Here is a 13,791-nt window from a genome sequence, read left to right as displayed (position 1 = left end):
TACTGCATCAGTCCTGCCAAATTTGCTCTTTATTCTAGTAAATTAAACTCAGAAAACTAGAAAATATAAAGTGAAAATTTGGTCCCCACAATAAAAATCCTACTTAAAATGATTGAATAATTCGAAATTTCATTTTTGAATCTCAGTATATTAACAGTACGTTTCTTACTTAACCATTTTTCCTTGATAGCTTGCTATGGGAAGCATTTCGGACCAAAAGGGTTTGGGTTTGGCCAGGCACTTCAGCGCACTGCTTAGGGACGATGCAACAGATCCCTTGTATTTCATCAAGGGACCAACTCTGGGACCAGACTACAAAAAGACCAGCTTTCACACCTCCTGGACTAGCCTTAAAAATACTCATTTAAATACCTCACCTTAATTAAATCTTCACACAATTTATTACAAGATTACAAGAAAAATGAAATGAAACCAGGATTTTTAAGATCAACTACCAAGTATTATTAGTTGCTGGTTATATGAAAACTTAAACATTTTCTGTCATTTTACAATAATATTTTTTTAAGGTATCGCAATTTATGTCTCTAGTTTTTAGTAGTTAATACCACAGAATCTGGTCCTTTCTGCCATATATGATCTGGTTTACTTTGACAATACACAATACTGAGAGTCCCCTCTTTCATGTCTTTATTATTTAGATAATTTTAATTCCAATATCATTGAGCTCTCTAACCACAAGATGACACATTTGTATATGATTGAAACCCAGTTTATACCTTGTTAACCAGAAGTTTTAATTTTAAAAGACAAACTTTAAAAAATAAAAAAAATAATAATCTGAATATCAAGTGTTGATATCAAAGTTAATTATCACTATTAAGTACATGGAAAATCATTTTATTTTCTTTATTGAACAGTGTCCAGGTCTTTTTTACGTGGACTTGAAGATCTATTTAGCTGCTAAAATTCTGCAAAGCATTTTGATATATTTGTATGCATAATGAATCCCTTTCAACCACATTAACCTAAGAAAAGCCCGAGGAACTTGCCCCATAATAGTGAATTGGGTACCTAAAGTTTAGCCTATACATGGTATATCTAAGGATGTGGTGTAAGGGTGTATCTGTTTAAATCATAAATTGGCTTATTACCAAATAAGGGTTTATCATTGATAATTGTAAGTTAATGTTGTGTTTGGTTTTGTATTTGCATGTATGTATTCATATATAGAGCATTTGTTTGTTACACTCTTTATTTTACAAAGAGCATTTTAAGATTTTATGGCAATTTTATTTTGTTTTAATAAATTCATACAATGTTCATAATTTATGGTAATCACCAATTTTCCTTCACTGATGTTCTGCTTGTTCTTTCTGTTCTAAAATGTAACTGTTAACAATAGATTGTTAAAAAACTAAAAAACACTCTAGTTGATTTTCTGTAAGCTTGAAATTCATTGAGGATTCCAATGATACATATCAAAACAAAATATCTTGATTGGTGTACAATACAATGTAATTTAAAGTCTACACAGGGACCAAATTATGATAATTTGGACTGTTCATATAATATAGCTATGGTATGTTGGAGTAATGTAGTTGGACATCAAAGTTGATTTTCAGTTTTATTCATAGTCTACAAATTTTGTCTGAAATATCAAAACCATGTTTAATTTTCTATCACTTAATTGCTTGTTTTAATGTACACTGCATTTAATTCTTTCACATTTAAGACATTTAGTATTTAATACTTTGTTAAGAGTGAGTGGCATTTTGTATAAACAAGTCGAGACAAAATTGAATGACCAACTCATTTTTTTGTTGTACTTCAAATTAATACATGTATTGATGAAAAATGTCATTGAAATATAGTTTACATGTTAAAGAAGAAAATGTTTCATTTACTTTTATTTTATCATCTGGCCTTTTTTGAACAGAATAAACATTTGTATAAAAACTACTAAAATCATGAATCCACTAATTGAGATTTGACATTTGTTACTGCTAATATAAGAATATCTATATATCAATATACAACTGTATATCAATTGAAAAAAATTCTTCATGTGATGAAAAAAATCAAAAGGACATATGTTGATATATCAGGTCATCCCTTTAATGAATTTCCCACACATTTTTGTCAGTTTGTTTATCATTAATTTGCAACACTTTAAAGAAGAAATGAGATGATTTTTTCATGACTGAATGGTTTATTTGGCATATTACCACTGACACAGGCCTGTTATACCACTTGTTATTACATGTGTAGCTTGTGATCACTGATGAAAAATGTAGGCTTTACTCACCTGTGTTGGATTGGATGATATTGGCATGGAATGATACATGGTCTGTTTCTTGCCAGATTCAAGCTATTTTAAAAAGTTTAACTGATACACATATGGTGAGCTATTAAGGCTATTAATCTTGTTACATCTTACCTGTAACTAGAGGTGATATGTAGTTAATTGACCTGATTAGCATATGGTAGGCTATACTAAGGCCTACTAAGTTTTTTATCAGATCTATCGGAGTTTCCTCCCTTTGTATCACTCTGTCAGTACACGGTATAGTGATAACTTGATGGAAGAGAATGTACCTTTGTGACGTTTTTTTAGGAAATTTCACAGGGATTTGACTCAAATTTCCTTAAAGGACTATGTGGGTCCGCTAGACATGGTGCTCTGTGTTAGACTGATTTGATCTGTTTAAGTGTTTAAGTATGTAATTGCTGTATAATGGTATACTGCAGTATGTAATTGGTTGGGGACTTGTTGACTCGTTGAAGTTTGTTGATGTTTGGCCTATGTTGTTGGCCTAGTTATGTTGGGCCTGATGAACTGATGTTATGGTGCCTTACATCCTTGTTATACCAAAACCTTTTTTCATGTTTGTTAGATTTTTCTCAGAATTATCAAAAGTTGATACATTGATAATCGGATATTGATATTGTAGGTCAATTTTTAAAGTTGTGTACAGACTTATGTTAATGATTAGGTTTAAATTTGGTTTTGTTTGGAAGCAAAAGTTCTTGTTGTTCTAATTTTAATGGGTTGTTTTCATGCCTTAATACTTAATATAAGATTGTTCCAGTTTAATGAAGTGAAATTCAAGATAGAATTCTAAATAAAATTTTGTTTTAAATCCAAACAAGATAAAATAACGAAGAATTTATGAAATACATTGTACCACATTAAAAACTGGCCAAATTATAAATATTTATGTTAAAGTAACACCGGTGTTTATACATAGTCACTTACATTTGATATCTATATAATGACAAGCCTTATTCCTGTAATTCTGTTATTATTGAAATGTTAAGGTTAGACAGGAAAATGTTTTACTCTTGTGTCTTTACACAGATACAATGTATGTTTAGTTAAAATTTTGCTTAATGACAGAATATTGCTTTATGATTCCTACATATTTTGACAACAATGTGGATGGTCAGTTGCATGTGGTCCAGTTCAGTAGATATGGCTCTCACCTTTCACCAAGGTGACTGGTTGGATGTGAAAACATGGGCTTTTGCTGGGTACTTTGGATTTGTCCCAAAATTTTACCCCTGCATACTTCATTTGGGCTAACATGAATGATTTGTATAGGTTGATATAATTTGCTTGGTGATTTTATGAAAAAGAATTATTTTAACTTTTAGCATGACTATGTATGACAGAAATATCATTGTTTTCCATCCTGTTTACTAACTTTAAATTTGCCAAGGTGGACAACCAGCGGCAAGAAGACAATTTAATGTAATAAAGAGGAAGTTCATTTATACAGACTACATGATAGGTTCTGATTTTAATCAGATATGGGTTTACACTTTTATTCTAAGTCATTAAACATTATATTAAGCAGGTATTTCTAGGCGCTTTTGAAGGCTTAACTATTATGATATAATATTGTTATGTATATGTTGATATTGCTGCAGTATTTAAGTGTTTATTGTATATTGTGCTTTCTGTAAACTAGTCATAATTCATTATTCTACAAACAAGTACAGTAGGACATTCTTGTTCTGGGTGTGCAGTTCCGGTACGTACAAGATATATAAATCATTGTTCACTCTTAGTTTTCCTAGACAGTGAATTTGTATTGAAGGACACTGGGAAAGGATTGTACAGAAAATATTACTGGGGATAAATTAACAATAGGTCCTTATTAAGCCACAGGTACAATGTATTCAAGGGGACTTATTATCACAATCTCTCAACACTGTTCGATAGCATATAATCTTTTATCAAACTTTTACTGTCGGCTTATCCCAGAGAATGTATTTATTTTGTGTTTATATAAACCACAAAGCATTCCTGCTTATATATACAATTATTTAAATGGTTATTTATGTCATTTCCAAAAACCAAAGTTATACAACTCGCTTGAATGTATGCTGTGATGTTGAAACACGTATACTGTAGTATACACTGTATGTCATGTGAGTATTCCGGTTAAATCCGCTGTTTAAATAGACTGTAAGAAGATAATCGTATTATTCTCAGCCTTTATATTTTAGGTATAAATGATGTTTGAGTCACATCTAATTACTTGTGTACTAGTGGAGAGTAAAGGTCACCTTGCCAGCTCTGGCTGGTGGGAATTTCTCTTTATCCAAGTGGTGATGCATCCAGGTGGAAAGTGAAAAGGCGAATTTTACGGAACGGATAATGATTTTCTAATCTTAATTAGAAATTGATTCAATTAATTGGATTGATGTTTTAGTGACATTACCAGTGGTCACCAGTGGTTTTGTTGAATTGAGAAAAAATATTCCCTTTGGTGCATTTTAGAAGACATTTCCAGTTCACATTGTATAAGATGGTGGGGATACTATGGGATCAGGTGTCATTCAGAGTTGTTTTTACAGATATAAGATCGAGTTAAATACCCATTAAATTAAGTGTCCAGATTTAATATTTGAATGTTGTTATATTACCTTGAAAAGTGCCTATTTTTATGTCAAATATGCATATGAATGTGATTCAGTGCCAGGTTGATCACACAGGATTTCAAGGCTGTTGAATTAAACTGAACATGTAGAATGGATTTATTCTTACATAGCAGGCAGTCCTGAAAGTCTGGCCAGATATTTAGAGAATTTAGCAGGCAGTCCTGAAAGTCTGGCCAGATATTTAGAGAATTTTAAAAGGAGTCCAATATTTTCTAGGTCAGACTACAGAAAGATTTTTTTAGTCTTGGAAATGACCTGTTAGGTTCTTGCCTGGCATTTTCCTTGTCTAACAGTTTTTGAAATGAAGCATGATGCAGAGTTGAATAAAATCGGCCCTGTCTGTTTGGTCAGGGTTATGTATTGTTGGTGTTTGGAATGAAAAATTGGTGAATGATTTGAGCCAGGATGAATGCTTTTCTTTGTGCCTGTTTTGGTTTGAACTCAAAAGTTTGGTATTTAAATTCAAAACTTGATTTGAAGTTTTGGCTCCATGTCTGGCCTGAATTCTTAAAAAAGGATAGTATTGTGGGACCATCAGCACTGGTTGTGACAATAAAACTTAGTATTTGTCGTACATGCTTTTTATATTGTTTTATCATTTGATATTGTCTGATTAAAGCATATTTGTAGAAATCAAACATTGTTGTGTAATTAATTTGACCAGCAGCAGAATTATTTCTAAAAGTTTGTGGTTTTGAGGTGACAGAATGGAAGGTTACCTAAACATTTCCACAAACAACAAATACCTCGCATACAAATACACTGGTGTTCATCATATTTTATTTTGATGCGAAGGGCCCAGTTGTTCAAAAGATTTGTAGTCTAATCACAGTTTAACAACGATTTTAAAATCCTGATAAAATCATTTACAGTAAAACTAATTACTTGACCAAATGTTAGGAGACTAACACTTGTTATTCTGTTCCTACACCTACCTGCCTTTTGGAATATACCTACACTGTGGCACTGAAGTAAAGAAGAAATGGTATTTTCACTAATCAAGTGACTAAGCTGATCCCTTTTTGAACAACTTGGCCCAGGATGTTATGTGAACTACATCTGTGTCTTTGCTGTGATGTAATACATTTTGTATGTTGGAGAGAGAATGTGAACATTTCTTCCAGATTTACATTCAATGTCACAGCATTAAATAGGTCCAAGGTCATGATATTCAATTTCAGCCAGAAGCATTCTCATCATGGAACGGAGATCTCTAAAGTGTCTTAAAATGAATTAACTTTATCTGTTTTCAAGGTCAAATTTTTTTGAACAACTTTTTCAATATTTTGATAACTAAAACCTAAGGGGTTGGAGTCACAGGTTTCCATTGGTTAAAAATATTATATATAAAACTTCATTTCAATAACCAAAAAGGACAAGGGCCATGACAATATACAGCAGCATGCCTGTAAAGGACAACACAATATGTTCTATTGAATGACCTTGATATGACAATCCGAGTTATCATTTATTCACGGAGCAATGTTGATCCAGGATTTTACCAAATTATATAAGATATCTCATAAACTTTATAAGATATCTTATATAATAAATGAGATATCTTACATACTTTTCTTTATAAGATATCTCATAAAAGACATGAGATATCTTATATAATATAATTAAATAAAATATATATTATGTAAGATATGTTATATAATTCGATTATAAGATATCTTATAAAGAACTAGATTTGAATTTGAGATAATGAACTCCCCTCCTCTCGATGAATGAACCGAGATTATACACCTATTAGAGACATAGTTTTACGTATACGCTAGCGTGGTAACGCATGTTTTCTGAAGTTCAAATTTTGATGAAGTAACAATAAATAACTGGAGATTTTAGCATTTATCAATATATTTTAGCATGCATGTATTAGTAACTTATGTTTCGTTTAGGTATACGAATGTTACGTCATGTCTTTCACAGAATATCGGTGAAACTTGAACAAAAAGTTTTAGTAATACCTTGTCTATATGTAGCATTGTTAAAAAGCTTGAAATTCATCAACTCAGAACAAGTTTTATATCTAAAATTGTAAATGTATGGCGAAAAAAAGCGTATAATTGGAAGGTAGCTTTCATAAGTGTACGTTTGACAACGGAACGAACACAGATATCCCAAATCCAACGGATTCATAGATTTATAGATACATAGATTCTATTCTGAAAAAGTAGGAAATTATTGATGCCTTTGGCAGTCAGCTCTGTTATAAATAATATATTAAAATGAAACATTCACGGTTCGATTTTTTCTTTAAAACAATATTTCTGTGGTTGGTTTTTCCAATGTTCGTCTAACTTATATTCAAATGCCTTGACATTGTTTGCATTTAACATCCATACATCGACAGTTCTATGTGTACACGAATATTTTCTACATTTAATATCGAAAGTTTTTCCTATAGATCTTGAGGCCATGCCCCTGTGTTGAGGAACCATCCCTGATTTTAAAAATATCTGACACTTCACAATCATATTTCCCGGACAGTATATTGTAGACCTCTATCATATCGCCAGGTGATTTTCTATTGCTAGTGTTGGTAGATTCACTTGTTGCAATCTTGCGGTATGTGGTATAAAGTCGTTCAGCCCATGCATAATGCCAGGTACTTGTTTTGTTGCTCGACGATGAACTTTATCTATCGCTCCAAACATGATTCGCATATTCGATGGGGCATTCCTTCATTTGAATAAAGTTTAGGTCGTCAAAATTAAACTTACTGGAAGATATGTATTTTTCCCCAAGTAGTAAAAGTTTTGATCTTTACATTAATAAGGCAGTTAAAAGATAAACCAAATTTCTTCGAGTATTTAAAAAAAGTCCTGAAAATTCTTAATTCGAAATTAAAAGTATCACTAGAATTACCGCCAAGACATACGGAATTTATATACGATACGCATTTTTAGCTCACCTGGCCCGAAGGGCCGGTGAGCTTATGCCATAGCGCAGCGTCCGTCGTCCGGCGTCCGGCGTCCGTCGTCTGTCGTCCGTCGTCCGTCAACTTTTTCTTTAAATTGCTACTAGTCCTAAAGTATTGAATGGATTTTCACAAAATTTGGTCAGGAACATCCTTGGGGGAAGGGGAACAGAGTTTGTATAAATTTTTACTCTGAACCCCCAGGGGCCTGAGGGGCGGGGCCAAATAGGGTTAATAGGGTTACTTTTTTAAATCGCTACTAGTCATAAAGTTATGAATGAATTTGGACCAAATTTAGTCAGGAACATCCTTGGCAGAAAGGGAACAGAGTTTGTATAAATTTTTACACTGAACCCCCAGGGGCCTGAGGGGCGGGGCCAAATAGGGGAAATAGGGTTACTCCTTTAAATCGCTACTAGTCATAAAGTTATGAATGAATTTGAACCAAATTTGGTCAGGAATATCCTTGGCAGAAGGGGAACAGAGTTCGTATAAATTTTTACTCTGAACCCCCAGGGGCCTGAGGGGCGGGGTCAAATAGGGGAAATAGGGTTAATCCTTTAAATCGCTACTAGTCATAAAGTTATGAATGAATTTGGACCAAATTTGGTCAGGAACATCCTTGGCAGAAGGGGAACAGAGTTTGTATAAAGTTTTACACTGAACCCCCAGGGGCCTGAGGGGCGGGGCCAAATAGGGGAAATAGGGTTACTCCTTTAAATCGCTACTAGTCATAAAGTTATGAACGAATTTGAACCAAATTTGGTCAGGAACATCCTTGGCAGAAAGGGAACAGAGTTTGTATCAATTTTTACTCTGAACTCCCAGGGGCCTGAGGGGCGGGGCCAAATAGGGGAAACAGGGTTACTTTTTTAAATCGCTACTAGTCATAAAGTTAAAAATGATTTTGAACCAAATTTGGTCAGGAACATCCTTGGCAGAAGGGGAACAGAGTTTGTATAAATTTTTACTCTGAACCCCCAGGGACCTGAGGGGCTGGGCCAAATAGGGGAAATAGGGTTACTCCTTTAAATCGCTACTAGTCATAAAGTTATGAATGAATTTGAACCAAATTTGGTCAGGAACATCCTTGGCAGAAGGTGAACAGAGTTTGTATAAATTTTTACTCTGAACCCCCAGGGACCTGAGGGGCGGGGCCAAATAGGGGAAATAGGGTTAATCCTTTAAATCGCTACTAGTCATAAAGTTATGAATGAATTTGAACCAAATTTGGTCAGGAACATCCATGGCAGAAGGGGAACATAGTTTGTATAAATTTTTACTCTGAACCCCCAGGGACCTGAGGGACTGGGCCAAATAGGGGAAATAGGGTTAATCCTTTAAATCGCTACTAGTCATAAAGTTATGAATTAATTTGAACCAAATTTGTTCAGTAACATCCTTGGCAGAAAGGGAACAGAGTTTGTATAAATTTTTACTCTGAACCCCCAGGGGCCTGAGGGGCGGGGCCAAATAGGGGAAATAGGGTTACTCCTTTAAATCGCTACTAGTCATAAAGTTATGAATGAATTTGAACCAAATTTGGTCAGGAACATCCTTGGCAGAAGGGGAACAGAGTTTGTATACATTTTTACTCTGAACCCCCAGGGACCTGAGGGGCGGGGCCAAATAGGGGAAATAGGGTTACTCCTTTAAATCGCTACTAGTCATAAAGTTATTAATGAATTTGAACCAAATTTGGTCAGGAACATCCTTGGCAGAAGGGGAACATAGTTTGTATAAATTTTTACTCTGAACCCCCAGGGGCCTGAGGGGCGGGGCCAAATAGGGGAAATAGGGTTACTCATTTAAATTGCTACTAGTCATAAAGTTATAAATGAATTTGAACCAAATTTGGTCAGGAACATCCTTGGTAGAAGGGGAAGATAGTTTGTATAAATTTTTACTCTGAACCCCCAGGGGCCTGAGGGGCGGGGCCAAATAGGGGAAATAGGGTTAATCCTTTAAATCGCTACTAGTCATAAAGTTATGAATGAATTTGAACCAAATTTGGTCAGGAACATCCTTGGTAGAAGAGGAACAGAGTGTTTAAATCTTTATTCTCAACCCCCAGGGGCCTAAGGGGCGGGGCCAAATAGGGGAAATAGGGTTACTCCTTTAAATCGCTACTAGTCCTAAAGTATTGAATAGCTTTTCACCAAATTTAGTCAGGAACATCCTTGAGGGGAGGGGGAACAGAGTTTATATGAATTTTTACTCTGTACCCCTAGGGGCCTAAGGGGCGGGGCCAAGTAGGGGAAATAGAGATTAGTCTTTTAATTGCTACTAGTCATAAAGTTTTAAATGGATTTTAACCAAATATGGTCAGGAATATTCATTGGAGAAGGGGAACCGAGTTGGTATAAATTTTTACTCTGAATCCCCAGGGGACTGAGGAGTGGCCATGGGGTCCGATAGGGAAAATAGGGGTTAATCCTTTAAATTGCTATTTGCCATAAAGTTTTAAATGGATTTTAACCAAATTTGGTCAAGAGCATCCTTGGGAGAAGGGGAACCGAGTTTGGATAAATTTTTACTTTGTACCCTCAGGGGCCTGAGGGGCGGGGCCAAATAGGGAAATAGGGGTTTATCCTTTAAATCGCTATTATTCATAAAGTTATGAATGGATTTGAACCAAATTTGGTCTGGAATATCCTTAGGGGAAGGGGGAAAGAGAGTTTATATAAATATTGACTCTGACCCCCAAGGGGCCTGAAGGAAGGAGCCAAATAAGGGAAATAGAGATTTGAGTTTTAAATGGATTTGAACCCAATTTGATCAGAAACATCCGTGGTGATGGGGGAACAGATTTTGCATAAATGGTTACTGTGACCCTCAATCCCATAACTATGTATAGTATCGCTGGGCATTAAGGGATAAACACAATCCTTATGTAGAAATAGGCCAAAGGGTTTTCCCCACCCTAAGGGACTTAGTTTCTTTAAACACCATTATGTTGTAAAAATAATCCATATGGTCTTTCAGAGAGTACATTTTTGTATATGTATTAACAAATTGAACATGAACATTATTTTGACATTTGGTCAAATCCAACCAGGTGAGCGATACAGGCCCCATGGGCCTCTTGTTCTTGTATATTTCGCCGTTAATTTCATTACATGTAGGCACACATACTAATATCATCATCGTTCGGACATAGATTTCATCAATAGAAATTGTGCATGTTTCTGATGTCCGAACGAAGGAAATCCCCTTTAACCAAAGCTGAAAACTATCCACACCACAGGGGCTTGGCACGATTTTATAAATGATCGTCCATATATATATGTATTTTTTTTCATTATAATACATATATATATGGACGATCATTTATAAAATCGTGCCAAGCCCCTGTGATCCAGACTTCTGTATTCTATTGTTCTCCGTAAATTTCCAATTATCGAGTTAGTTTTATTCACCTTTTCACATATATATGTTTATCAAATGATAAGTTATTGTCTATTGTGACGCGGATGTCTTTTTCGAAGTTCTCAAATTCTAGTACTTCTGCACTTCCATTGAGGCTGTAGTTGATTTTATCTATATTTGAATTCCCCGCAGCGCACCATTTTGCATCTGGATGAAAACGGAGTTGCCAGACTTCGGACCACTTTTGAAGAACAACGATAATGTCCTATTGTAAAATCTGACAGTATTCCTCTTCATTGATTGTCCTTAATGCCTTTGTATCGTCCGCGAAAATAAAATGCCTTTGTATCGTCCGCGAAAATGAATGTATTCGTTCCGGGACTTGTGACTCCCATGTCATTTATATAAATAACAAATAAAAGTGGCCCTAAAACCGATCCTTGTGGTATATCGCTTATTACATTGTTCCCTTCCAGTAGAGACAGGGCGATGGACCGGAACGTCTCGTGAAAATAGGATTTGTCCTCTATGTTTTACTGGGGTTGGATGCGAGTATCATTATTTATTTTGATGTTCAAATATATATGTAAATCAAATTCGTAGAAAGTATATACCTAGTTATTATACATGTAATCCATCTATTCATAAAATGAAAGGATCATTATGCAATATGTTCATCCAATTACTAGAAAGACATCTAAAAAAATAATATGTGAATTTCAAACATCAAATTGTAAAATATATATAATGTATATTGTAAAAATATTGAAATGATATGTTTTAAAACATACATGTTATAATAAGTACTATTGTATGGTTAAATATACCATCCTGTATTGAGCGAACGTTTTATGCAGTGTATACTACAAACTTTGTCTCAATGTATGTGTTTCACTATTCTGTACAGAATATTATACATTGTGTTATGCTGTTGTAAATAAAGATCTCTTGAGACCTCGCTCCATTTACGACGAACCTCTCTTTTCTTTCGAGTAAAAAGTTCGATATCCAAGAAGAAAACGTCCAGAGATTCCGTATTTTGCATGTTTATGGATTAGGCGTTGATAGGGAACTTTATCGAATGCCTTCATAAAAGCACAATAAATAACATAGACACATCCTCCTTTATCCAAAATATGCGAGCCCAAAATCGACATGTTTGTTAATGGCAGGATAGAGAACCCTTTAAAGTATCATTCTTTATTTCAAGCGAGGGAAAAAATGAAAACCTCAGCTTGTCAATGTGATATTGCAGTAAGTTAGGCCTAGTCTGCGCCATGACCTTACCGAACATACGTTTTACTCACAATACATGCATCCATATTTTGAAAACGCCGTTGAATTGTTTTATCTTTTTATATTCTACATTCTATATTTGAAAACCGTGTTGGAGGGAGTATGTTATATTGTGACCAACTATGTGTGATCAACTACATTTACATGAATGGGTTCCATAAGTTTAAATTACTACAGATACAGGTTAAGGAGATGTGACGTAATTTTCTGCGTTATATTTTATGACTTTCCTGTACATCAGTATATTGGAAAATGCGCAATTCTACTTTCCAGTCCGAGGGAACAACTCCCGTGTTTAAAGAACAATTAGACATGATTGGGAAGATAGGTGCTAGTTCACTCGAGAGTTCCTTTAGCTGTTTATGGTTTTAGGGCTTATATTGAATAGTACATGTTTAAATTATGACGTCATACTGCCATGATGTCATAGGCATGCATTACTTAAATGCTGAATTGTTCTGCATCAATTACAAGTTTTCCGGCAAAACCAGTATGTAATTCATTATCATGTGTCGTAATTATATTGCTTGTGTTGTGTTCTCCGCCATCTTGTCATTCAATTTGCAATATGTATACATATTTATGAATATTTTGTTATCCTATATACTGTGTTGCATCAGAGACATAAATCTATATATGTCTCTGGTTGCATTTGGAAATAAATAAATTGAATAAATTGAATAGGACTGATGTTGTCTGGACCCGGAGCTTTATATGTGCTGTTGTTGAATAGTAAGTTCCTAACACCCCATTAGTGATAGTAAGTCCAGAGTTGGTAGGGTACGTAGTTTGAGGCCAGTTTGCATCTTTCTTGGACATAGCAGGAGATATGATTCCGCACTGCTGTATAACTGAAAAGAAATTGCTTATTCAAGATAGCCGCCTTACTTTCCGGATCAGTCACTAATTTGCCGTTTACTTTCAGCGATGTTAGGCCTACTCATGCATTCTGTTATGTTAAGGTATGTACAGAATTGTTTTTATAGAACTATGTTCACTTTCATATTGTTTTGGTACCTCTTTGTCTTCTGTGTAACCACGATTTTATAAACTTGTGATTTTGTTCTCAAAGTTTTGTCCTGAAATTCAACGGAGTTACATTTTGTAATGTTTGAGATTTCAGAGTTAAGTAGGGAATGTATAGTTCTATCTTCATACTATCCTTATTTGCTTTTCTGTAAAAGGGTCGGGAGACACTAACAAAACTCCATAAAGGCTATATACATGTATATATATAACCTCCGTGAAGTTGATTACTTATTCCTTATTCCTTATTCCATTACTTATTCGTTTAC

General features: G+C 34.6%; 1 protein-coding gene across 2 annotated transcripts in view; it reads left to right on the top strand.

The window, feature by feature from the left end:
* Positions 1-5,546, top strand: part of LOC117335454 (cysteine and glycine-rich protein 2-like) — a 34,028-nt gene extending 28,482 nt beyond the window's left edge. For both annotated transcript variants that reach the window (XM_033895460.1, XM_033895459.1), the window contains one exon: positions 191-5,546. In XM_033895460.1, coding sequence (XP_033751351.1) covers positions 191-258 — 68 coding nt within the window. In that variant the 3' untranslated portion in view covers positions 259-5,546. The remainder of the gene's footprint in view (positions 1-190) is intronic.
* The last annotated feature ends 8,245 nt before the right edge of the window (positions 5,547-13,791 follow it).

This window comes from Pecten maximus, chromosome 10 (assembly GCF_902652985.1).
Source record: "Pecten maximus chromosome 10, xPecMax1.1, whole genome shotgun sequence".
Lineage (NCBI taxonomy): Eukaryota > Metazoa > Mollusca > Bivalvia > Pectinida > Pectinidae > Pecten > Pecten maximus.
Note: the sequence above shows the minus strand (reverse complement) of the source record. Positions and strands in the feature narration are given on the sequence as shown.